Source organism: Stegodyphus dumicola, chromosome 1 (assembly GCF_044657685.1).
Source record: "Stegodyphus dumicola isolate Sdum_Otavi_A_Nest chromosome 1, ASM4465768v1".
Lineage (NCBI taxonomy): Eukaryota > Metazoa > Arthropoda > Arachnida > Araneae > Eresidae > Stegodyphus > Stegodyphus dumicola.
The window spans coordinates 151,609,273-151,635,824 of NC_140768.1; the positions used below are offsets into that span (position 1 = coordinate 151,609,273).

A 26,552-nucleotide genomic window follows, 5' to 3' on the forward strand; every position below is an offset into this window, starting at 1 on the left:
TCATAAGCTGTTTGTTTTATAGAATGTGAAAACTTATTAACTGTTTTAAGTATACTTTTCACCCATTATTAATGGAAGGAGACTTCAAATTGTGATCTATCAAAATGAACTTTTTCTTTTTTAATGTCAAACTGTCCAGTGTTTTCATGAAGTTGCAGTTGAATTACCGTTTCAAAGAAGCACCAAATCCAAATTGTGTTTAGTAGGAAAAGAAAAATATAAAGTTTTCCTTCTTTTTTTTTTTAATGAATTTTTCTTTACAATACAGTCAAAAGTCGTTAATCCGGACTCGTCGGGACTTCGGCGATTCCGGATTATCGATTTTTCTGGATTATAGATCATCAGTTTAAATCTTGTAAGATGGCATGCAGAAATTCTAAAATTAAAAATATGAAACTGTAATTTATGAAATAAAGAACAATTATTATCTAAAGGGTATCAAAATTTACAAAAAAAAAACTTAATATTTATTTGTTTACTTTATTAAACATTTCTTTCAATGTAAGTTGTTTAAGTTGCTTCGTTTTATGTGATAATACTTTCTCTTTAATTCTATAAACAGACATAATTTCTTGTTCAGTTACAATGTTTCGCTGTTCAAGTCCCGTAATTGCTGTGCCGAGAATACCGACTAACTTGTCAATCGAAATTTTTTCTTTTTCACTAACCTCTCTGTCACCTTCTTCATGTCTTTATCCATTTTTTGCAGCAATTCCACTTTTTGTTTGATGGACATCGAAACATACTTTCATTTTGTAGATCTTTTGGGAGCTCCAGCATCGGAAATTCTATTTGACATAATCGAAAGTTCAAGTTTACTTTTATAAAACTGCTCTTACAGTGTGCACAAAATAATAAGCCGGATCCAACTCGAAGATTAAGAAGCAATGCAATCATCAACATTAACTAAAATAGATAATTAGATAATTTTAGCTTATACCGTCCGTTATACATAAAACGCTCATGCGAAAACGTATTCTGCGCTTGCGCACCAGCATATGCGCAGTCATAAAGGCCTTACGAGCATGCGTAAACGCCTATTCGCATGTGTCAACGCGGCGCATGCACAGAGATTTTTTGGCTTTGATATCCGGATTATGGGTGTCCGAATTAACGACTTTTGACTGTACTTTGTTAATGCTGTATTATATTTTAACATGTGTATTGAAGCCAGATGGTTTTATTTTAGAAGATTCATTTTTCAGTTTATGATGCTTTATCTCATATAAAGATTGGTTATTCAGTTAATCTTTATTATAAAACTACATGAACAAAAATATTGCATTTTATTTATATAAATATTAATACTGTATAAAATTTGAGAATTGTATATCAAAATAATTATTTTTAACTCTATGTACAATAATGATTTCAGGTAAAAGACATGGCATTGGAGATCACTATTTTATCTTGATTGGACTGTGAAATTAAGATCTGTGCATTTACAATATGGAAAGTTGCAACATGGTTGTAACCATGGTTTCCAAACAGAATTTAAAAAACTAAATTGGTCCTCTGGGTATTCCAAGGACGAAAAATGTTGGAATTTTGCTTCATTTACTTTTGAAATTATTTTTAAGTAATAATCATTGGTGATTGCATCAATTGGATTTGATTCTGATGGATCAGTAGACAAATCAAATAGAAGAGGTGGATCATGATGAACAACAAACTTTCCAAAACAGTGGCACACATATAGACACCTGTCCGTACCTGGTATGAATTTTGGAGTGATCCAGTGTACTTTCCATACATTTTGTCCTATTAAAAATAAAACACAATTAAAAAAATTACTTTTTTTAAAGCTTATGGCATTAAATGTATAGCATATTGTTTTGTATCATACATATACTATTTTGAAGCAGTTGCACATTTTATATGCATTCTTTTTAGGACTATTTGTAAAGTATAGAAAGAATTTGATCATATCGTTTGTTTCATCCAACTTGTGTAAAATGAATTTTTTTTAAATTCATCAAATGTTCTATCATTAAAATCGTCAGTTACTATTTTTGCTGTATTATTGCTGTAGTTGTTCAGTATTTTAGTTTAGTGCTTTTTAAAAAATGCATCTGTGCAATGGAATTTTACCATTAGATGATTATTAAGAAATATTTAGGTAACATTTAATAACTTGAGTAATCCATAAAAAAGTTTTCCCTTTTTTATTTACAATACATACCAATGTAAAACAAATACATTTAATTATTTTATTTTTGCATTCTTTATAATTTCAGGGCGTGTGTAAATGTTTAAAAATTTATTGTTACTTCCTTATTAGAGTGGCTCCCAAAATTTAATTACTAATCAACCGAGATATAACATGTGGCATATAAAAACACATGAGATTTCGGTGAAATATTTCAGTTGATTAGCCATTCAATACTGAGGGCCGCTATAATAAGGAAGTACCATTTCTTCTAAGAAATATTAAGCCTCCAACTGTCCAAGCTATATATATGACCCTGAAAGACCGAAATTGGAGAATGTTGACTTTTACCAGAGAATGTCAACATTCACCATATACGTCGGTGAAAGATCGAATATTGCATTATATTCTTGTATATTCGTACCCTCACCGGTGTATGTCAACAATCACAGATATGCTCTGGTTTTGATCTATCAAAAAGAGAGGAGTATGTGTACACACTGTCATTGCAAAAGGAAGAGTTCCACAAATAAATGCAGTTGTAAAAGCAAGGGCCTCTTGTGCAATTCAAAGTGTCATAATAGTTTAAGTTATTGCAATAAATAATATTTGAATCACATAATTTAGTAAGTTTTTAACTTCTATTATTTTCCAATCTCATTTTGAATGTACTGTGTGTTTTAAGTTCTTATTTCAAGTCTCAAGTGTGTTTTTTCGTGACTGAATTACGGAGAAGAAAATATTGTATTCTTATATGTTCAACATTCACCATTAGTACATAGTGAATGCCAACATTTACCGGTGTAAGACAGAAATAAGAGTATTTGGAAAATATTTCGGACATACCCCAAGTTACTATGTGAATGTTGACATTCACCAGTGAAAGTCGACATTCTCCAGATTTCGGTGTTTCACCATAACATATATACACACACATTCAACAGAGCAATATCTGGATGACATAATGCAGCACATCACAATAAACAGAAAAGATGCAAAGGTTAAGTTAAATATTCTGGATTGCATGTTATAATCAAGAAAATATCTTTTTTTATGTAAATTTTCTAATAACTTTTTAGTTCAGGAAGTAAATGCTTGGATGGTTGGAGACGAATTTCAGGTTTAAAAGGGAAAAAAAAACGGTTTTCTTTACAAAATTATTTTTGTAATATGTGAAAGGGAAATAAAATTATTAAAAAAATTGCTTATTTTCATTTGTTCTTATAATTTCAATATTGTTCAGTTAAACATGAAATGAAAATGAATTTTGATTTCAAACTGTGTAAATGCAAAGAGGGGGGGAATTATATATATTTATTTTAGTATAAACCATTCATTACAATTAAAAATGCTGTCAATATACACAAATAGCAAATTTCCAAATATATTTCAGAAGCGAAAATAATTTCAAGGTTATTAAAGAAGGCGGAAATAATTCAAGGTTATTATTAATTCAAATTAAAATAAGTGCTTAATTTATAATTTATAAGAGCAATTAATTACCTTTGAGGCCCAAAAGGCCATTTTAATGTGAAGGTTTACTGTATCTAAAATCTATGTTTCTATATGAAGAACATAATATCTATATGATTGACTCAAAGCAAGGTTAAGTTAAATATTTATTTGTGCACGATATACAGTTAATTAATAAATCTGCATATGGAAAATTCTACATATCAAAGAATGAGGCTTAATTGAATTTTTCTACTTCAGGTGGGGGCGCTCCTATTGCCGCATGACGACATATTTCTCTACAATAAATAGCATATATCCATGAATATAATTTAACAGTGTTTTTATCAAGTTCATTCATACAAAAATATTTTTATTAATTAAAATTTTAAGATTTGATTTTGCCACAAATGTTTATTTGCAAAAATACACCCTCAAAGTAAAGTATCCATTCCGTAATTACAGAATTAGCAACTCTGCTAATAAAACAGAAATTTTCAATTCCCCCCCCCATGCCTCCCAATTTTTAATTTCTCTGAATTTGGACCATCTGACAAACGTACTTCCAAAACTGCCAAAAAGAAAATTCACGTGACAAAAAAAGGCTATGATATTATATCTTAGTGAAATTTAATTCCACTTCCCCAGCTAACTCACTTCAGTCTAATTTATTCCATTAAACTGATTTAATCTGTTCAAGATTGCAGCTCAGGTTTAAATCCCAATGGACAAACTGGCCAGATAGGAGTTTTCATGGTTTTCCCATTATGTGTAATATGAATAGGATGCAGTTTCCATTAGAAAGTCATCCATAAAGGCATCTGCCCTTTAGGCAGATAGTACTCACATGCTTTCTATGATCAAAATGATTAATGATTTCTACAAACCCCTCCCCATTCAAGTTTCACTAATATAACATTTTAAAAATATAGTCAAGTGAAACTGGAAATCAAGTTCAATATTTAACTCATTATTCTGAAAGTTAACATACTGGTTTACAGCAAAGTAATAATATATACTAATTAATAGTTCACTTTATGTACTGTAATGTGACTTATGAATGAAGAAATATTAAATTTACCCCCCAAGCAAAATAATAAAATAAATAAATAAATAAAATAACAAATAAAAAGAAATCATTTACTCTCAGAGTGACATCTGTCAACTTGGAGTGTGCTTTTGAAATTGCATTTATGTACATATTTCATATTTTCTATGGTAATATTATAGACTTATATAAAATATTTATTAGCATATAAATTGCAAAAACAACATTAATCCTTTGCTGTAATTCTGCACTTCAAAAGCAACTGAAAGCACAAAGGGTTAAACGCTTTATTAAAATCTTGTTTAAAGAAAGATTATACTAACCATTTGTATCAATGTAAGTAGCAGCATGAATCTGTTTCCCACAGTAATGAAAGAGAAATTTGTGTGGACTTTCTGAACCATCTTTTAGAAGAGGTACAAGAGATTTGCCATCAATTATTCTATCTGTAGGTAAAGGAATATTTGCCAGATCACTAATAGTTGAAAAGATGTCCATTTGAGATGTTGCAACATCAATATCATGTTTATGGATGTGTCCAGGCCAAGAAATAATGCTTGGAACTCTTATTCCACCTTCCATTCCACCCATCATTTTGCCACCTGCATTAAATATGAAACTCACTGCATTGCCTCTTACCTTTTAATAAATACGAAACACAGACCACTGAATAGCTTCTATCTCAATAGTAGATATATCTTTCTGAAGTTACAGCAGTTCAACAAATATTTCATATAAAGTGTAGATTAAATAATAAATTTTATATATTAGAAATAATTATCTTGTACTTTTAATGTAATTAAATAAGCAAGAAAAAAAGATGGTTCCCAAAGGAATAAAATATAGTTCTAAAAATTTATAATAGGTGTAATTTTTTAATAAGATTTTTAAATAGTAGCATAAAAGCACAGATTTCTTTTTACCTCTCTTAGGATTTTGGGCAGACAAAAACTACTTTTGTTTATTAACCCTTGTGATTTATTTATAGCAAGTTTATTTTGCCTTCTGCCAACCTACATACAGTGGTGGCCAAAATTGTGGACACTTTTGGAAATTTTTATGTTTTTGAACTTTGTATGCTTATAAAAAAATAGTTTTGCAAAATGCGAAATTGCATATATCATTTTAAAGAGAATTTATTACTGAATTCAATACAAAACACAAAATTCAATTATTTGCAATACAAAAAAGTTATATGTACTTTAATACAAATAAAAACACAGTTATGAAGTGGTTTGTAATGTCTAGCTTTCCTGGCCAATCACTGTTCTTGTTCTGAGAACCAATCAAATGTTAGTAACTGCCAGTAGAAGCTGACATCATGTTTACACTTGAAACAATTCATTATTTTGCTTTGTTCTGTAGAAGGAGGACCTGTTTCTTATACACTGCAATTACAAGTAGGAATTTTTGTAAAAAATTTTAATATTTAGTCAAGAAGCAATGACATCAAATAAAAGAGTAGATTGGACACCTAGAAAGAGATGCAATATTATTGTGTTACGAGAAAGTGGTCTTTCGTATGCTGAAATTGCAAGACAAGTGGGTGGTACAGTGACTACATCTGGAGTCCGAAAGTTTTGTTTACGATATCAGGAGACAAATTTAATAAAAAAACAAAGAAGGAAAAGGCCGAAAAAGATGCACCACATCTATTGATGACAGAAGAATAAAAAGACTATGTCTCCAAGATAGAAAAATGTCATCAGCGGCCATCAGAAGTGATTTGAATGATGCTGGTGTTTCTGTCAATTTCAAGAACAATCAGGAGAAGATTAACAGATGTTGCACTGAGAGGTAGAATTCCACGAAAAAAGCCTTAATTTTCCGCAACGAAAACAAAGACTACAATAGGCAAAGGAACACATTAATTGTACAGATGATCAGTTGTCACAAGTTATATGGAGTGATGAAACTAAGATATCGTTATTCGGTAGTGATGGGCAAAAATATGTAAGACGTAGAATAGGAGAAGAGTTACATCCTGGCTGCATTCAAGCAACTGTGAAGAACCCAGTTAGTGTTATTATTTGGTCATGCATGTCAGCAATGGTATTGGGCATCTTCATGTCATCAATGGGACACTGAATGCCAGAAAATAAATTGACACTATTCTAGAACCAAAACTTCTACCTTCCATCAGAGATCTCTTTCCCAACAATGGTTCATTTATTTTCAACAGGATTCTGCTCCTTGCCACACGACCAAATATCGAAAGAGTAGTTTCGTAGAAAGAGCATTAAATTGTTGTCATGGCCAGGAAACAGTCCTGACCTCAATCCTATCGAAAATTTGTGGCACCGTTTGAAAAGTCTTGTTTGAATGAGGCGCCCATCAAATAAAAGGGAACTAATTGAGGCCATAATTGTTTCCTGGCATCATGTAATAACGAAAGAAGAGCTTAAAATTCTTGTCAGCTCAATGAAACGTCGATGTGAAGCTGTAATCAAAAATAAAGGGTACCCTACTAAGTACTGATAACTCACTGGAATCATCACTATCTAACGTATATCGATAATTATCATTTAATTTTTTTGTATTGCAAATAATTGCATTTTGTGTTTTGTATTGAATTCAGTAATAAATTCTCTTTAAAATGATATATAGAAGTTTGCATATGGTGAAACGTAATGTTTTCTATAAGCATACAAATTTCAAAAACATAAAAATTTCTAATGGCCAAAATTGGTGTCCACAATTTTGGCCACCACTGTACATTGGTAAAAGAGTTAATGCTTTCGGTTCAAGTCCAATAGTTTTTGTGAAAAGGCCTGAATTAAAAATCCAAAAAATCTTTTTGCTAATTACGATAACATGACAAACAAATATTAATTTAGAAGTCAAACAAGAAAAATCAGCATTATATTTTCAAATTTTCACTTCACCCAACATTATTAATCAAGCAGCTAAAATAATTCTCATCTCAACGCACCAAAAGGCACATTCTTGTTTTAGGAGATTATAAAAATTCTGTTGTGATTCTTTTCTTTCCATCAATTAGTTATAAGGTTGCACATATTTTGAAGAAATTTCGGGTCGTTTATTCTTCCATCAATAAAATTCCGAGTTCCATACTGAAGGACCACATTCCGGATATGAATTCCTGGGGTATTTCCTTGCCAGTGTGGTTTAATTTAAATTAGTCAAACTAAGATAGCCTTAAAATTTCATGTTAAGGAACATGAGGCATATGTTAGAAAAAAGAAAACACAGAAGTCTTCTGTTGCCGAATGTTGTTGGTCCAAAAATCACCTTTCAATTTTTCTGCTAATAAAATTATTCTAAAAACATCTTCCATTGGTGAACTAGATTTTCTAGAGGCATTTCACATTAAAAAAAGCTTTCTGTTTTAATTAACAACCCTAATTCCAATCCATCTTTGCCTTCAGTCTGTAAGGAAATTATGTTTTAGTTTCTAGTTTCATCAACAGGTGACGTCAGTAGCTTGACTCCTTTCCAGCTTTCTTATCTTATTTAATCATTACATCTTATCTCGTTCATTTGCGCTTTCGAAGCTGAGGATGATGGTTCAGTAAAACCATCGAAACTAGTTCTGTGAAAATTTGAAAATATAACGCTGATTTTTGTCGTTTAACTTCTAAATTAATAATCTTTTTGCTAGTTTTGGAATACAAGTTTTTTTTTTTTTTTTTTTTTTTTTTTGTGTGTGTGTGTGTGTGTGTGTGCGTGCGTGTGTGTTAGTTATCCACAACATTTTAAATGGAACTTAAAAATTTTCTAATTTTTGCATTTAAGCTTTCTACATTTCTTGATTATAGATTTGAATTGATATTGGACAACTAGCAATGGTATTTTACTGACAGACCATAACAAAGAAAGTGATGTTTAATAAAGTTAAAATGAGAAATTAAAAAATGTTTGTCAACTTATTAAGAAAACTGAACATATTCTGAACTATGAAAGGACTGAAAAAATATATGGTGACACTTTATCTGGAATTCTAAGATATGATACTTTTACAAATTGTGTGATTGTTAAATCATTGATTTGTGAATCCAAAGCACTGTACAACCAGATGATATACTACGATTAATGCAAAATTTTCAAACGGAAGCATGAGAAAAGATGTGCACATAATTATACATCATTTCTATTATATTAGAGAATAGAATAATAAAAAAACTAGTGTTTATAATTAACATTGATAACATGAGTTTGTAAACATATTAAATTTTATTTACAAATGCTCAACTAATTCCATGTTTTAAATAGCAATAAGTAAAGCATCATTTGATATTTTACTTGAAGCTTGTTATTATTTAAAATTGGTCATGTGCTGGTCACATCTGATTTTTTACTGTGCAAAACAATAATTCAAAACCCTGCCTTAAAAGGTTGATGAAATTCTTAACTACTAAATGCAAATTAAACCTTCTGAATTTTTTCACTAGAAGCTTTTCTTACAGCAGAAAAAATAGCAATTCAAAGATTTTTTTTTTTTTTTTTTTGCTAAAAATTTCATGAAATTTCTTCAAACTAAATAAATTGTATAAATTAATAAATAGAAGTAATTCACTTCCATATTTCATATAGTTCTGAAGAAATAATATTCAACACAGTCAAAAGTCTTTAATCCGGACTCGTCGGGACTTCGGCAATTCCGGATTATAGATCATCAGTTTAAATCTGGTACGATAGCCTGCAGAAATTATAAAATTAAAAATATGAAACTATAATTTATGAAATAAAGAGCAATTATGATCTAAAGGGCATCAAAATTAACAAAAAAAAAAAAAAAAGCTTAATGTTTATGTGAGTATTGTTTGCTTCATTTTATTGTTGCAGTGTAAATTTCTTTTTTCTTCCTTTAGTTTTGAAATTTATGTGTGGCAACAAGATAATTGATTGATAGAATTGTGTTTGTGACAGCCATGTAGAATGACTCGCTTATTTTGTATCAATTATTTCGCATCGCTGACATCTTATTTATAATTAGTGTAATGAAATAATAGTGAAGGAATACAGTCCATGTGTTAAGTGATTATTGTTTGTGAAACATATTAAGTAAAGAGCATTTATTAATGGTCAAAAGTCTAGTGCTAGTGAAGATAGTGACTGTTCTAAGCGTATTGTAACAACGTAAATATGCATATGGTTGGTGAAAAATTACTCCACTTTGTGAGGTAAGTGGATTTTGAACAAAAACTCGTTTAATTTGTTGTTAAATTTTAAGAACAATGTTGTAATACAGCATAGAATTTGATTTCATTTTAATAATAGTGTTAAGTGATTTAAGAACAATTTCAGTTTTTGAATTGATCAATTATGAGTGAACTTATAACTTTTAAAACAAAAAGAACGGTTTTACGCAGGAGTGTTACTAATTATGTAAAGAAAATTGAAACTATTTTAACTGCAGATGAAATTAATTTAATAGAACTAGAGGAATGTGTCAAATTATTGAAACAAAAAGAAACTGAGTTACGGAAGCTTGATTCTGAAATTGAAAGTTTAATTACAGATACTAAAGAATTAGAAAACAAAATAGATAATGTTCAGGAGTACACAGATAAAATTTATTTGTGGAAATTTAAAGGTGAAAAAATATTAAAAAATCAAAATAGTAAAAATAATTCTAATAGTGTAATTTTAGAACAGGTTCTTGACAATATTAAATTACCCAAGTTAGCATTACCAACTTTTGGTGGTAATATTACAGAACAGATAGCTTTTAAAGATCTTTTCAGTGCTTGTGTAAAAAATAATACAAATTTATCTAATGCTCAAAATTGCAGTATTTGAAGGCTTCGTTGAAAGGTGAAGCATATCGCATTATTTAAACCATTCAAATTTCGGATTGTAATTTTGAAATAGCATCGGATCTGTTAAACGAAAGATATTCAAATAAGAGAGAACAAATTTTTGCATATATTAAACGTTTTCTAAGCTTATCAACTATTCAAAATGAATCAGCATTTGCTATTTTAAATTTAGTTGACAATATTAATGAAGTAATTCGTTCTTTAGAAGTATTGAATCTAACCATTGATAAATTTGGTGACACTTTAATGACTTATTTAATTTTGAAAAAATTAGACCCTTCTACAAAATTATGGTGGGAACATCAGTTAAAATGTAATGAGGTTCCAAAACTTATGACTTTAATTGAATTTCCTAAAAAACTATGCAAGAACACCTAAATCATAAATAATAATAAGGTACCTAAATCTGTGTTTCAAAATAAGAATAATGTTCTGGTTGCTACTTTGGGTTGTGGTTATTGTAAAGAAGATCGTAGTTTAGCCAAATGTTTGAAATTTCTAAATTTATCGGTTCAGCAAAGAATAGAATTAGTAAAATCTAATCATTATTGTTTTAATTGTTTATCTAATATGCACTTGCTCAAAAAATGCAAGTGTTTAAATACATGTCAACATTGCTTTAAGAAGCATCACAGTATTTTGCACATTGTAAATAATTCAAAGAATAAAACTCAGTTAACAGTATATCTCCGCCTACGCAATCTATCCCTAAAAGAGATGAACGAGTCCTAAGGATGTTTCAGCCACAGTTTGTGCCTCTCATTATGATTCGAATGCAAAAAGTAATCAAACCAGTCACATTTTATTGTGTACTGCTTTAATAAAAGTTCAAAATTCTGAACAACAATTTGTGAAGTGTAGATGTTTATGTGACACTGGATCTCAAAGATCATTTATTTCAAGGGATTGTGTGAAGAAATTAGGATTACGAGTGAAAGATAATTCCATTTCTGTATCATGTCTAGGAGAATTTAATACTATAAGTAATGGGGAAGTCGATTTAGTATTCACTTCTCATTTTAAAAGTGATATTCCTGTATCAACATCAGCGTTTGTATTGGACAAGGTGACAGATAACATTCCCTATGTATCTTTGCCATCAATCATCTTTGATAACTTCAGTGATTTACAATTAGCTGATCCATTATTTTACAAGTCACAACCAGTTGACATTTTATTTGGAGTAAATGTATTTCTGCATTTAATGATGGGAGAAATTGTCAAACGTGGTCCTGATCTACCATTTGCTCTAAATTCTCGGTTGGGATGGATAATTTCGGGTGCTACAAATTTTGAGCCAGTATATGTAAATCATTTGAATACAAACACAGATGAGTTAGTAAATTCTTTTTTTGAGTTAGAAAAGTTTCAAAATGTACAAACTTTAGCAAATGAAGAAAAAGTTTGTGAAGAACATTTTAAAAACTCGCATTTTAGAGACATATCAGGTCATTATTCAGTTGCATTACCATTCAAACATAATAGAGATATTCTAGGTGACTCCCTTGAAATGGCGTACAGAAGATTTCAATACTTGGAGAAGAGGCTGTTATCTATGAAAGAAATTTACAACCAGTATATTCAGTTTATGAAAGAGTACTTTTCACTAGAACACGTAGAATTAGTGCCAGACACAGATTATAAATTAGAGAATAAACACTATTATATCCCACAACTTCGTGTTGAAGGACTCTAGCTTAACAACAAAATTGAGAGTTGTTTTCGATGCGAGCGCTAAAACAACCACAGGTGTTTCTTTAAATGATACACTAATGATAGGCCCAAAAATACAAGATGATTTAATTTGTATTTTACTAAGATTTAGACTTCATAACATTGCAATAACTGCTGATATTAAAATGATGTACAGACAGATAAAGGTTCATGAAAAAGATAGAGATTTTCAGAGAATATTATTGAGAGATAGCCCATATAAAAAATACAAGTTTGTCATTTGAAAACAGTTACATATGGAACTGCAGCTGCTCCATATCTTGCAACCAAAGTTTTGAGTCAGTTAGATTGATGAAGGATTGAACTTTCGAAAGGCAAAGAATACAGTTTTAAGAGATTATTATGCTGATGATATGTTAACTGGTGTAGAAGATAGTTCAGAAGGTATTGCATTGATAGACGAATTGCAACAATTGCTAAAAAGGGGTGGCTTTGAGCTTCACAAATGGTCGTCAAGTGAACCGTCACTGTTAAAAACCTCTGGCTTAACAAACATAGATAGTGACAATATTCATCGTGTAATAGAAGACAAAACATTGAAAGTTCTGGGATTGGAATGGCATCCGGACATTGATGAATTCAAATGTAATGTCGGTGTAATAGTGTATCAAAGTGTTCCGACTAAAAGGATTATTTTGTCATTCGTAGCAAAGCTATTCGATCCATTGGGGTGGATAGCTCTGTTTGTAATTCTCGCTAAAATGATCCTTCAGTAATTGTGGAAATTACAATTATCATGGGATGATCCTGTAACAGAAGAGATTGATCGAAATTGGAAAAATCTATGTAGAGAAGTTAAACTTTTGAATTCTGTAAATATACCTAGGAAAATTCTGCTACCTGATTATTTTGGATGTGAACTTCACAGATTTTGTGATGCATCTGAAAGGGGTTATGCAGCAGTTATTTATATCAAAACTTGCAATAACTCTGACATTAATGTTAAACTTGTAACAGCTAAAACTCGTGTAGCACCATTAAAATCTATTATGATTCCAAGACTGGAATTATGTGCAGCAGCATTATTGGCACGCTTGATTCAGTCTGTAAAAGCTGCATTAGTTATAAATTTTGATTTAGTGCAAGCTTGGAGTGATTCACAAATCGTGTTGTCATGGCTAAGGTCAGATCCTAAAAAATGGCAAGTATTCGTATCCAATAGAGTTTCTGAAATACAATCCATCTTACCACATGAGAACTGGAGTCATGTTGATGGAAAAGAAAATCCAGCTGATTGTGCTGCTTCACGTGGGTTATTTCCTGCAGAATTATTATCTCATCAATTGTGGTGGAATGGTCCTTCTTGGTTAAAGTGCAGTGAGATTGCCTTGTCTAAAAATATTCTTATAGATGAAGAGGCATTACCAGATGCACGTAAAACAATCTCATTTGTAGTTTCTGAACCTGTACAGGAACATGCTATTATATCAAATATATCTTCATTTCCAAAGTTACAACGCATATTTGCTTGGATATTAAGATTCATATCGAATTCTGAAGTAGCATATCTAGAAAGAAATATGCCTTTTTTATCTAGTAATGAAATTCAAGCTGCAAATTTCTGTATTGACTGAATAATACAGCGATTTCACTTTTTTTAAAGAAATTCAATGTTTGGAGTTGGGAAAGGACTTACCTACAAACAGCAACCTCCTTAGTTTTTGTTCAATTTTAGATGACAACAAAGTGTTTGTAGGAGGGAGACTGTAATTTTTTTTTTTTGCAATTCCAAGTACCAGATAAAAAAAATAAAATAAAAAAAAAAATCTTGGTCTTTTTCTGCTAATCGAGCATCAGGTGCCAATTGTGGTGGCATATTAACAATGCAGTATGCACAGCTGTATTGCCTGTTTGTAAGGAAAGTTTTCTGACAAAAAAATGTTTTTAATAAGGTCAGGAAAAAGGTATGAACAAAGCAGAGCCTTTAGTGCGGGTAGTAATAGCACTCAAATCTATGGTTTTCTGTTAATGTTTTAGTAGTTTTTCAAAGCCTTTGGCCCAGAAACTTGGTGGCCACAAGTTCAAAAACAGAACAACCTCATTTCAGGCGTCCTGTGCAGAATGGAAGATAGCACCAGCAAGATGTAGCTGCAGGTGTGAAAAAAAGTTACCAGTCCGAAGGAACGATGTTGGGGCTATATGGTGGGGTGTGGCAAAAGATTCCGTACAGAGTCCAGCCAGTGAATGCAGACACATGTGGTCTTGCATTATCTTGATGGAACACTGTTTTTTTGTGCCGGAACTCAGTTTAACATTTTTTCTTGATAGCAGTGTCAATATGAACTAGCATCTAGCAGTGCACCTTACTGTGGAGGGTTTTATCCTTTTTCTAGATACTCTTTGTACATAAAACCACGCCAATCTCACCAGATATAAAGCAAGATGTGCTTAGCGACACTGCCGATAGACTCGCCAGGTGCAAGCCAACCCAGTTTTAGGTCTGTGCTGTTGAAGTAAATCCACTTTTCATTACATTGCCATTATCTAGTTAGATTTCTCACTAAGATTTATGTTTAGCACCTAGAGGAACGCCATTAACAGAAAAATACAAAAATCTTACTCAATTTGACAGAAAATTTCTATAACCTTTCATATTCACATGATTAACAGCTCATTTTCTTGTTTATTCTATTCTTTGCAATTAAGTCATGAAGATACAAGAAAAAATAAATACAGACAATTAGACTTACTGAAACCAATTATGCATTCAAAGAGATTAATAAAAATTATATTTTTAAATATATATACATGCATATTTTCTATCAAAGTTGCAGAAAATAAATAAAATCACATTTACTAAGCTTTCGAATAAAATTTTCTGCTCGAATGAGTTCTTTACTTTTTTTCCCTCCCACTTTAACTAAATAATATAAAGTAGAATTCTAGTTATCAAGATAGCTTGTTCTTCTTTCGAGACCAAATAAAATTTAGTTTGTTTATACGTTTTAAATTTTTTCATTGATTTCAATGCTATAAAAGAGATAATACAGCATATATTTTAACAAGCTGTGTTTTAGTTTAAATGTAATATACATTTTGTTTTTGATAACTGAAATACAATTCTTTTGGTTAGTTTTTATGTATTAAAAATAACTACAAATTTATTTGCTTAGTTTTAAAACATGAACTTATTTTCATTATTTACCTATTTTAGTTGAAATATTAATAGGAAGCACGTTTAGGAAAACAAGAAAAATATTCAACCTTATTAAAAAAAATTAATAAAAATGTAAACTTTGCTAGAATAAAATATAATAAACCCCCCAAAAAAAAAAAAATCTTCAATATAACAAATGTACATTTGACTGCCCCTTTCCAAAGAAGAAATATCTGTATTAAAAAAAAATATTACCTAAATTTTTTAATATTTCAGATGGATTATGGTTCCAGTAACACGAGATATTTTTTAATCCTACAGTCTCGAAAGGAATGACAGTTATATTTACCTTTAAATATGCCATTATGTCCTCCTTCTCTTTGTCCATTTTTTCCTACTTCTTCAATGTGTCCACCATTATCTGATGAAAAATATATAAAAGTGTTATTTATAAGCTCTAAAGTTTGTAAACTCTTCACTATCTCACCAACAGCCCAGTCCATTTCTGCAATATTATCACCATAGCGTCCATATTTACTTTTCCCAGAAAACTCATCTGAACAAAATAATGCTGTATGAACATGCACAAATGGCATGTAAAGTAGGAATGGCTTTTTCTCTGCAGTTTGAACAGATAAAAAATCTTTAGCCTTTTTCACAAATCGTTGAGTAAGACCTTTAAGTGTTATTGGCTGTTCAATAACCTCTTTGTTTTCCATTAAAATTCCATTGACTGTCTTCAGGTTTAAGATGAACAAACTCAAAATAATTGGTAGAATTACAAAAAGTATTAATATGAAAATAGATACAAATTTGTGCTTTGAATAAATAAAATAAATTACTGTAATTGCACAAATAATAAGTGCTAAGCTATATGAATAAAAATCTGGTACATAAGTAGTTACAACACTTTGACCATCATCTCCAAAATCTTTGAAATTTGATAATGGCAGTCCATAAAAATAATCAAATCCATGATTTAACGGATGGTGGCAACCATCACCTCTTATATGACAGTCATTTCCCAGGTGCCATTTGCCTAGAAAGAAAAGTTTAAAATGATAGAATTTGTAATTGATAAATAGCTTATTTAACATTTGAATGCTATAAATGTCTTGCATATTTGAAAATTAATATTAAAATATCAGTTCATAATATTTGATGAAAATGAATAAAAATATAAAAGTAATGAAATTAATATTATTCATTTTTATAATGCTATAATATTTATTGTAACATACTCCATAACTAAACAAATTATTTATTCATTTTAGAGTTAATTTTCAAGTAACATGTTTGCTCCAACTTTAAATTTTTCTTCATTAATGTACTTATGTATAAAATGAAATGTCAGAATGTACTTATGTATAAAAATATGAAATATTATTGCTTACGTATAAAAATATAAATAGATAGCTTTCTTTGTTAAAAACTGGCAAGACTGACACAGAAATAAATCTAAGCAGATATTTATGTCTTAAACATTTCATAATCTCTGCAGTAATGCTAGTGATATGAAATTAAATAGGTATATTTAAAAGCAATAATTACGTATCACTTTGGTACATAATGGTGATTTTTTACAGTAGAAAAAGAATGACTTAAAAAAAAATGTTTGCAATGAATGCATGTTAAATTTTAATTAGGTACATAGCAAGCTTTTTAAGTAAGGGTCATTTTGCTATACGCATTAATACGTCTTGCATGGGTGGCAACGAGTGCTTGTGTTGTGTTCCAGCATTCCTTGGAAACAACTGTGCTCAACTGCATCTGTGTAGGTAACCAGTAGGGTCTGTTCTGTGTCTTTAAAATGTTCAAGATTATCAAATCGCCCAGTGCAAGGTTTGGTCATTGGCACGTTTTTTTGTCGGTACTGACTGAGCCTCACACATTTTTTGTCAGTACTGATTGAACCTCACACATTTTTTGTCAGCACTGACTGAACCTGTCTACTGCAGACATTCACTGGAGGATTTGACTGGTGACTTTAACCTGCGAGCACACGCAACGGGTATGTCATACCCATGTGCATTTTTCTTTTTGTATATTTCTCACCCATTCTTTCATAAAAAGACGAAACTTGGTGTAGCTCAGTTCAAGGTCACATACGTAAATGGGGGAAATTCTTGAGGTGACAGGTGCAGCGGTTTTTTAGGAACAGCATTGTTCGGGCATGTCATACTCTCGCGTGTACTCACGTTTCTCAGTGAGTCACTTCGCAGTTCTCGTTTTCAAGCTTTTAGTATAGGCTTTTTTTGAGTTGTAAGTATGGCGCCGTATATTCCTTACGATGAAGAGATGAAAAGATTGAGAAATCTTCTTGAAACAGTTTCTTCTGATGGGGATTCATTTAGTGAAGATGTTGATGACGAAGAATATAATAGTAATCATGATTCATCCGTAGAGATCTATCCATAGAGATCATGATTCATCTAGTGATTCAGATACAGAAACAGAAAATGAAACTTTGGAATGTAGCAATGAGTTTTATGTTCGTAAAAATGGAGTAAAATGGAACAAAAATAAATTCCGGACTAATGTTAGAATTGGCGCCAAAAATATTATAACTAAACTCCCTGGGAATACGAAGTATTCTAAAGACGTCTCAACACATTTAGATTCCTGGTCACTGCTTATCGATGAAGATATGTTAAAACATGTAGTCGACAATATAAATATTTATATTGATTCAGTACGTGGAATTTCACTCGTGAACGGGATGCGAAAGCAACAAATGAGTTGGAAATCAAAGCTTTAATTGGATTGCTGTATTTATGTGGAATTTATAAATCATCCCATGTGAACGTAAGAGATTTGTGGGCAACAGACGGAACGGAAATGGACATATTTCGGGAAACAATGTCAGTGAACCGATTCCTCTTTCTTTTACGATGCCTCCAGTTTGATGACATTAGAGATCGTCCCAGTAGAAGAAACATTGATAAATTAGCTCTGATCAGAGAATTTGTTGGAAATTTTGTCACAAATTGCCAAAAGGCTTATACTGTAGGAGAGTATGTGACCATTGATGAGAAGTTGGAATCATTCAGAGGTCATTGTTCCTTCAAACAATATATGCCCAACAAGCTAGCAAAGTATGGCATAAAAATATTTGCTCTTGTAGACGCAAGGGTATTTTATACCTGCAATATGGAAATTTATGCTGGTAAACAACCAGATGGACCATTTCAAGTTGAAAATGGTACAAGCGAAGTTGTCAATCGTTTAATAACGCCCTTATACAACTCTGGTCGAAATTTAACAGTTGATCATTGGTATATGGGATATGAATTATCTCAAGATCTTCTAAAGAAGAAAATTACGACAGTAGGTACAATGTGTAAGAAAGAAATCCCACCTGAGTTTCTGGCAAAGAAAAGAGAAGTATATTCATCAATTTTCGGTTTTCAGAAAGAAGCAACACTTGTATCTTATGTGCCGAACAAAAATAAGAATGTGATCCTGTTATCCACAATGCATTCCGGCTATCAAATCGATGAATCTACTTGGGAATCTTAAAAAGCCTGAAATCATTACATTCTATAACATGACAAAAGGAGCAGTCGATGTTGTAGATGAGATGGCAGCTGCATATTCTACAGCAAGAGTAGCACGTCGATGGCCTATGGGGATTTTCTTTTCAGTGTTAAAAGTGGCTGCCATTAATGCAAGAATAATTCTACTATCAAAGAAGGAACCACCAACGGAATACCGTACCAGGCGTACTTTTCTCAAAGCCTTAGGGATGCAGCTAATAGAAAGTGTTCAAAATGAACGACAACGAGCATCTGTAGTTCTTGATTCTAGGCAAACACTGACCACCGATGAACATGTTAACAATGAACCACCCCCCAAAAAAACCTAAAATTACTTACAAGAGATGTACAGAGTGCCCCAAGAAAAAAGATAGAAAGACAAGATTCATTTGTGAAAATTGTAGCAAAAGTATATGAATGGAACATATGACCTCATTTTGTAAACAATGTTCAAAAAATTGTAAGTAAATAATTTTACCTCTCCTTATTCTTTCATATATTGTCTAAAATGAAGTATTAACTTGGTTTTGCATTTTAATTTCTTTTAAAAACCGATTAATTTTATTCGCCAAATTTGTAATTTTTTTTTAAAACTTTTTATTCAGGTATGACAGACCCGGCACGTGTTCTCGTGTTCGTCGGATCGGTGCGTGTGCTCGCGGGTTAAAGCTGGCTGCTACAACGTTCCTGATGAGTCCCGCTCCAGTCACCCATCTGTGATCACAGACGATATGGTGGCTTCAGTTGAAGCGAAAATTCTTGAGAACAGACGCTTCACCATAAGCACTCTTTCAAATGGCAAGTTTCTATGAAGAGGGTATTTAAAATCTAGTTCTAAGGTATGATAAAAGTTTAAACAAATTTAGCAACTGTGTTGAGTACGTAGAATTTGAAAATAAATTTGTTTTTTGAAAATTTTCTTTTATTTGGTTTTTATTTTCAAATGGGCCTTACTTAAAAAACAACCCTTGTATTAACCCCAAAAAATCACTCAATGTACCTATTTACAAGCAGGTTTTTGTTCCTTTTCTTCTGGTGGAAACTACACAGTGATGGATTTAAGAATCGATTCAAAGCAATGGTTTCCTTTAAAGATTTTATAGCAAAAACACTATTATTCTCGCAGAAATGTTACCTCCATTTCTTCCATTGCTGATTTATATCTTAAAATTGAATTTTAAAACCAAATATATCAACATTTGTCACTAAAACCCACTGGAATTTCAAGTACAACAAAATGAACACACCAAAATGATGATATAACTGGCTAAAACTAAAGAATTATTATACATGTGGTTTCTAAAATTTGACACATTCTGAAATATTTGATGAATTCTAGGAAACTTATATAGCTATAGAAATTATATAGTCCAAATTTCAAATAAAGAACAACCTCTCAAAAATGCCCATAGAAATTAATTCACTTAAGATCAACAATTACTTAAAACACTCAAGCAAGAAGAATTTTTATGTCCATACTATTAACCAACAGCTTTTGCATGTCTACACTTTGTATTTCAGATAATTATATTCATGAAAATTTAATATGCAAAAGAAATAAGCATATGTAATTAAGTTCTTAGCATTTTTATATATAAAATAATGCTTTGGGTAAAGTGACCACATTTTCATTGAGACAAAGTGGGACAAATGGAATAAAATGAGAATTGCAATTTAATTATGAAAGCAGACCAATAATTAAAAAAAAAAAAAAAAAATATTGCGTTATTTGATCATTTCAGACATACAATCAATTGATCTGAAACTTTGATTGTGGTTTATGGTGTGGAAAGCAAATGCTTCAGCTAATGCTAGCTGTTCCTCCATTAACAATACATATTCCTTGACGAGACGTAATGTTAATGATCGAACACCACCGAGTAAATCTAACTCGTTACATCGCCTAATTTAGTTTATTATGCATGCATTTTATGTGTTTTTTTATTTATGTATTTTTTTCTTTATATTTACTATAATAATTAATAAATAATAGGTAATATATTTTAATAGTACATTTAAAGTAAGAAATGCAGATGTTTTCTAAAAAGCGGGACATTTTTAAAAATCGGTGGGATGCGGGACAGTCCTCCAAAAAGCGGGACTGTCCTGCCAAAATTGGGACGTGTACTCACTTTAGCTTTGGGGCAGTTTAAAAAAATAGTAATTTGTTAATTCTTTTGGTAATATGTTTATGCAATGATTTAGGAAGTGAGAGAAGTTACAAGATAACAGTTATAACTGATGGCTGTAGATGGTGGTGGCATTGAGACCAAAGAGGTTAGAATAAATGCATTCTAAGTTATTTGATTTTTCCTTTCCCATTTCGAAATTTAGGTTCATTCTGAATAAAATTTCCTCTTTTTTTATGAATTATTCTTAAAATTTGTATTTTAAATAATTTTTTGAAATTTTGAATTATAAACCTATAACATTTTTACCATCATTTTAAAGTATATGTATTTCTAAGCACACCTGCAAAATTAAGAGTTTTATATTCAAAATTTCCTAAGATATACGTGAATTTACATATTGGTATGTTTTGAAATTTGGTATATTTGTTATAAGCGATAATAATGTCAAATGTGGTTTACACACTTTTGTTAAAATTATTTGAAAGTATGAACAATGACCTTTTTTTGGCTCATGTATAATGAAAAAAAGGAAAGGAAAATAGGCTGGTAAAAATTAAGTTCCCCATATGAATTATTCTTGGTGCAAACTGAGAAAAATGCACCAAGATAAATTTTTAAATTTCACCATAAATTTATCAGCAAAAATTACAAATTTAATACTTAGGTATAATTTGAATCATAAAATCAAAATATGGAAAAAAATTGGTATGTTATTTCAGAAAAAGTCTGGTTTTGTGTCAAAATACCTATGTTAGAACAATGCTATATATAAACCTAATATATATCCTAAGTCACACTTTCGAGACATAGAAAATGCATGTTAAATTTCGACAATCAGTCCAGTAGAGCAGGAGATACAGAACTGTCTTTTTTTTTTTTTTCATATACAGGGTGTTTGAGATAAATTTGACATATTTATAATTGATTATATTTTTCCGTAGATTGGAGGTACTGACACACACTACTCGTCATTTAAAAGTTTGGAACCTTCTTCATTCATATACAAGATGTCAGAAAGAATGGATGACTGGAACCCACCTGAATCATGGAAGAGAATAACTTGCATCATGATGATTCGTGCCGGCCATCAAAATAAGGATATTATGACTGCTGCCCAGTGCTCCCTGAACAAAGTAAAAACAATCAGGCATGAACTAGAGACTTGCAATTGTGACTACGAGGATGTAGTAAGAAGAAAGATCCCTAGCAGACGATCTGATTGTGTTCGTACAGCAGAATTTCTCGCAAACCTGCAGGAACAGGTGTTGAAGAACCCTGGCATTGGAATTCGGGCTTTGTCACGTGAAATGAATGTTGCAGCTTCTACTATGAAGCTTGCACTCAATGAAGACCTTCGCTACTACTCATACAAGCGGATTTTCTTTTTCTTTACGAAACTGTCAAATTTATCCCGAACACCCTATATATAAGTTTCTGTACTTGGTATGAGATTTCCTTTCCCATCCATGAATTTGGATGGATTGTTTTAAGATAAATTTCTATACCTAATGGTAATAAAAATAGAAAACAATATGCTTCTTTGGAAAGAGCATAAAATAAATTAAATTAGTGACTAAAAAACTAAACATGAACTACATCTTTATTAACACACTGTAACAGAATATAAATGAATGTCTATATTTTTTACATAAAACTGTTTATTTACATTTTATAGCAGAAATTATAAATAATTTAATATCAAATAAGTTAAACTGTTATTAGTAAATTTATCCTCTTTAGTAGCCCAACAGGTGCAACCACTGTTGATTTGATCCAAAAGAAACACAATTCTGATGAGAGCATCCCTTCCCTTATAGAGATGCCTTAATGAGTTTTGCCATAAAGTACATAGCTTAACCCTTCCTTTCATAATTGCACTTTCTCGTGCAATTTTATGATACAATTTACCAGAATATATTTGTAAAGGGTTCATGTAACAGGGTTGCCACTCAAACAAGATTGAAATTCTCCTGACTTTTCCAGGTTTTCTAGGTATGTTTCAAGAAAATTCAAGGTTATAAGCATAGTGCGCAGTGGCTGCGCTGAGGGTAAATTAATTATGGCACTACTTGAAAACACAAAAATTTGCCAACTACATATGACTTACATATATATCTACACAGTCAAATACCGAAACTCCGCCAATTCCTGAAATCAGCGTTGCCTCTCAAAATATAAACATTCAGTTTATAGGTTCTGGAAATCACAACATTGAGTATGAAATATCGAAGAAAAAATACTTACCGAATAAGGACAGCATAATTATCAAATAATAATGAGTCATAATGGAAATACCAAATTATGGACATCATGATAAAAGTTTTTCCCCCTCTAATCTGCACCGCGGTAAAAAAACAGACGATTCACTCTTCTTTCAAGCTCACGATTCACAGTGTTGTATTTTCTGAGCTTTGTTATTTCACGAGATTATTTTATGCTGCCTTTTTTTTTATCTCGATATTTTGTGGATAAATTAAGAATATTTTAAATTTCAGCTATTTTTAATACAATTACAGATAAGAAACGCACTCATGATTTTACTGCTTGCAATGTTGAAAAACGTAAACTCGTTGCATTAACGGTAATGCAAAAAGTGCAAATTCTGCAAAAGATAGAGACAGGTGCTACTCCTCAGTTTAAACAGAATCGTATGGAATTGCAATACGATTGTGTATGATATACCGAAAAATAATGAAAAGCTATTGAAATTTTATAGCAAGAGTGATTCTAACACCAGAATCTGAAACCGGAAATCGACAAACCTCGATGCTGTGTATATATAATATAATGAATAATAAAATCAATTTATATATGTAATAATAATTTAACGCATATAATAAGTTATTGCAATAATGTATATAATAATTTAATTAAATGTGTTTAATACGCCTTATTTATTTTGCACTTTTAATCTGAATATTATGATTTATCTTCTCTGTCCTGAAATCCTAAAATCCACACAACCTCTGGTCTCAAGCTTTGTGGATTTCTGGACTTCTACTGTATTCTCAAAGCATTATAACTATAATAGCAGTTGCTTTCTCCAATGTGGCTTGAGAATAGAATCTGCTCAATCGGGATTACAAAATGCCTTTTCTGCAAACATTTAAAGTTAAAGGAAGAAAGTTAAAGGCAATTAAAGGAAGAAAGAAATCAATTTAATGATATTTAAAAATAAATTCAAGTATTTTATATTTATTTAGCAACATACATAAGTAAAAGATATGTGCATTAAATTTCATACTGATATGCAGTCATACTGCTAGAATTAATTTCACAAGTATGCCAGAGAAAGATCCCTGAAATTTGAAAGTATTATTAATCAATAATAAATAAATTTAGAAGGAAAACACCACATTAAATGATGAGAATAACATTAAAATAAAGTTAATTACTTAAAGATTAAAAACTGAATTATAAAAATCAAAGGTATTTAAGCGAATACAGATATTTTAAATGGTTAGCCTAGATGACGATTATTACAGTCAAAAGTCGTTAATCTGGACTCGTCGGGACTTCGGCGATTCCGGATTATCAATTTTTCTGGATTATAGATCATCAGTTTAAATCTCGTAAGATAGCATGCAGAAATTCTAAAATTAAAAATATGAAACCGTAATTTATGAAATAAAGAACAATTATGATCTAAAGGGTATCAAAATTTACAAAAAAAAAAAAAAAAAAAAAGCTTAATATTTATTTGTTTACTTTATTAAACATTTCTTTTAATGTAAGTTGTTTAAGTTGCTTCGTTTTATGTGATAATACTTTCTCTTTAATTCTATAAACAGACATAATTTCTTGTTCAGTTACAAAGTTCCACTGTTCAAGTCCTATAATTGCTGTGTCGAGAATACCGACTAATTTGTCAATCGAAATTTTTTCGTTTTCACTAACCTCTCTGTCACCTTCTTCATGTCTTTATCCATTTTTTGCAGCAATTCCACCTTTTGTTTGATGGACATCGAAACATAGTTTCATTTTGTAGATCCTTTGGGAGCTCCTGCATGGGAAATTCCATTTGACATAATCGAAAGTTCAAGTTTACTTTTATAAAATTGCTCTTACAGTCTGCAAAAAATAATAAGCCGGATCCAATTTGAAGATTAAGGAACAACGCAATCATCAACATTAACTGAAATAGATAATAAGCTTATACCGTCCATTATACAGTCAAAAGTCTTTAATCCGGACTTGTCGGGACTTCGGTGATTCCGGATCATCGATTTTTCCGGATTATAGATCATCAGTTTAAATCTGGTAAGATGGCATGCAGAAATTATAAAATTAAAAATATGAAACCGTAATTTATAAAATAATGAGCAATTATGATCTAAAGGGTATCAAAATTTACAAAAAAAAAAGCTTAATATTTATTTGTTTACTTTATTAAACATTTCTTTCAACACGCGCATGCGTAAAGCATACATTATGCATAGCCGAAATTAGAAAATTGCAACCAGAAAACTATTTGATTTGTATTCGTGATATTTATAATGACGAGGAATTTGATTTAAATCATATCAAAGACGAAGAACAGTGAGATGAAATACTACATTTAATAAGGAATTATAAGCCGAATAAAATAAAAACATCTGCCCTGAAGATAACGATAGTGTTGACAGATCAACTTCCAGTTCATTTCGCGCCGCCACGTTCCCCCCTCCCCGTGCAGAGCAGCGTGAAATTGATAAACAGATTTCGGAACGGTTAGATAAACAAAGGTTATGCCTTTATCCATTTTTTGGAGCAATTCCACTTTTTGTTTGATGGACATCGAAATATACTTTCATTTTCGTAGATCCTTTGGGAGCTCCAGCATCGGAAATTCTATTTGACATAATCGAAAGTTCAAGCTTACTTTTATAAAATTGCTCTCACAGTCTGCAAAAAATAATAAGCCAGATCCAATTCGAAGATTAAGGGACAACGCAATCATCAACATTAACTAAAACAGACAATTAGATAATTTTAGCTTATACCGTCTGTTATACATTAAACGCGCAGCGAAAACGTATTCTGCGCTTGTGCACACGCAAATGCGCAGTCGTAAAGCTCTTACGCACATGCTTAAATGCCTATGTGCATGCGTCAACACGGCGCATGCGCAAAAAGTTTTTAGCTTTGAGGTCCGGATTATAGATCATTCCAGATTATGTGTGTCCAAATTAACGACTTTTGACTGTACATAAAACGCGCACGCAAAAACGTATTCTGCACTTGCGCACACACATATGCGCAGTCGTAAAGGTCTTACGAGCACGTGTAAACGCCTATGCGCATGTGTCAACGCGGCTCATGCGCAGGAAGTTTTTAGCTTTGAGGTCCAGATTATACATCATTCCGGATTATGGGTGTCCAAAATAACGACTTTTGACTGCAATACTAATATTTACTGCAAAATGACAAATAAAGCATTTAAGAAATAAAAGGTTTAAAAGGTTTTGTGGGTAAAGTAGACTTTAAGGTACCCCTTGTATTATGGCGAAGTTGTTGTTTCATTTATCGCCAAGCTGTTGTTTCATTTATGGTAGCCTGAGTAGTTGAATGTTATGGAAACCCTACTGTGACGTAATCGGGTGCATAATTCTGGGAAATTTTGAATCATGGGATGTTTTGTA

The 26,552-nt window shown here is 31.2% G+C and overlaps 2 protein-coding genes across 8 annotated transcripts in view; one reads left to right on the forward strand and one right to left on the reverse strand.

Annotated features, from left to right (window-relative positions):
- LOC118193679 (uncharacterized protein C19orf47) overlaps positions 1-19,659 on the forward strand; it is a 105,241-nt gene extending 85,582 nt beyond the window's left edge. Inside the window, exon 9 of one of the 3 annotated variants that reach the window (XM_085822106.1) lies at positions 19,405-19,659. In XM_085822106.1, the coding sequence (XP_085678232.1) occupies positions 19,405-19,519 (115 nt within the window). In that variant the 3' untranslated portion in view covers positions 19,520-19,659. Of the gene's footprint in view, positions 1-1,375; positions 3,354-19,404 lie in introns of those variants that run through there. The other 2 variants (XM_085822093.1, XM_085822101.1) reach the window with 2 other exon arrangements.
- The window catches only part of LOC118198367 (steryl-sulfatase-like), a 49,976-nt gene continuing 24,660 nt past the window's right edge, over positions 1,237-26,552 (reverse strand). For 2 of the 5 annotated variants that reach the window (XM_085822075.1, XM_035370032.2), the window contains exons 3-5: positions 15,613-16,302; positions 4,973-5,251; positions 1,268-1,761 (exon numbers count right to left, since the gene is read on the reverse strand). In XM_085822075.1, the coding sequence (XP_085678201.1) occupies positions 1,406-1,761; positions 4,973-5,251; positions 15,613-16,302 (1,325 nt within the window). In that variant the 3' untranslated portion in view covers positions 1,268-1,405. Of the gene's footprint in view, positions 1,762-3,753; positions 3,901-4,972; positions 5,252-15,612; positions 16,303-26,552 lie in introns of those variants that run through there. The other 3 variants (XM_085822070.1, XM_085822083.1, XM_085822080.1) reach the window with 3 other exon arrangements.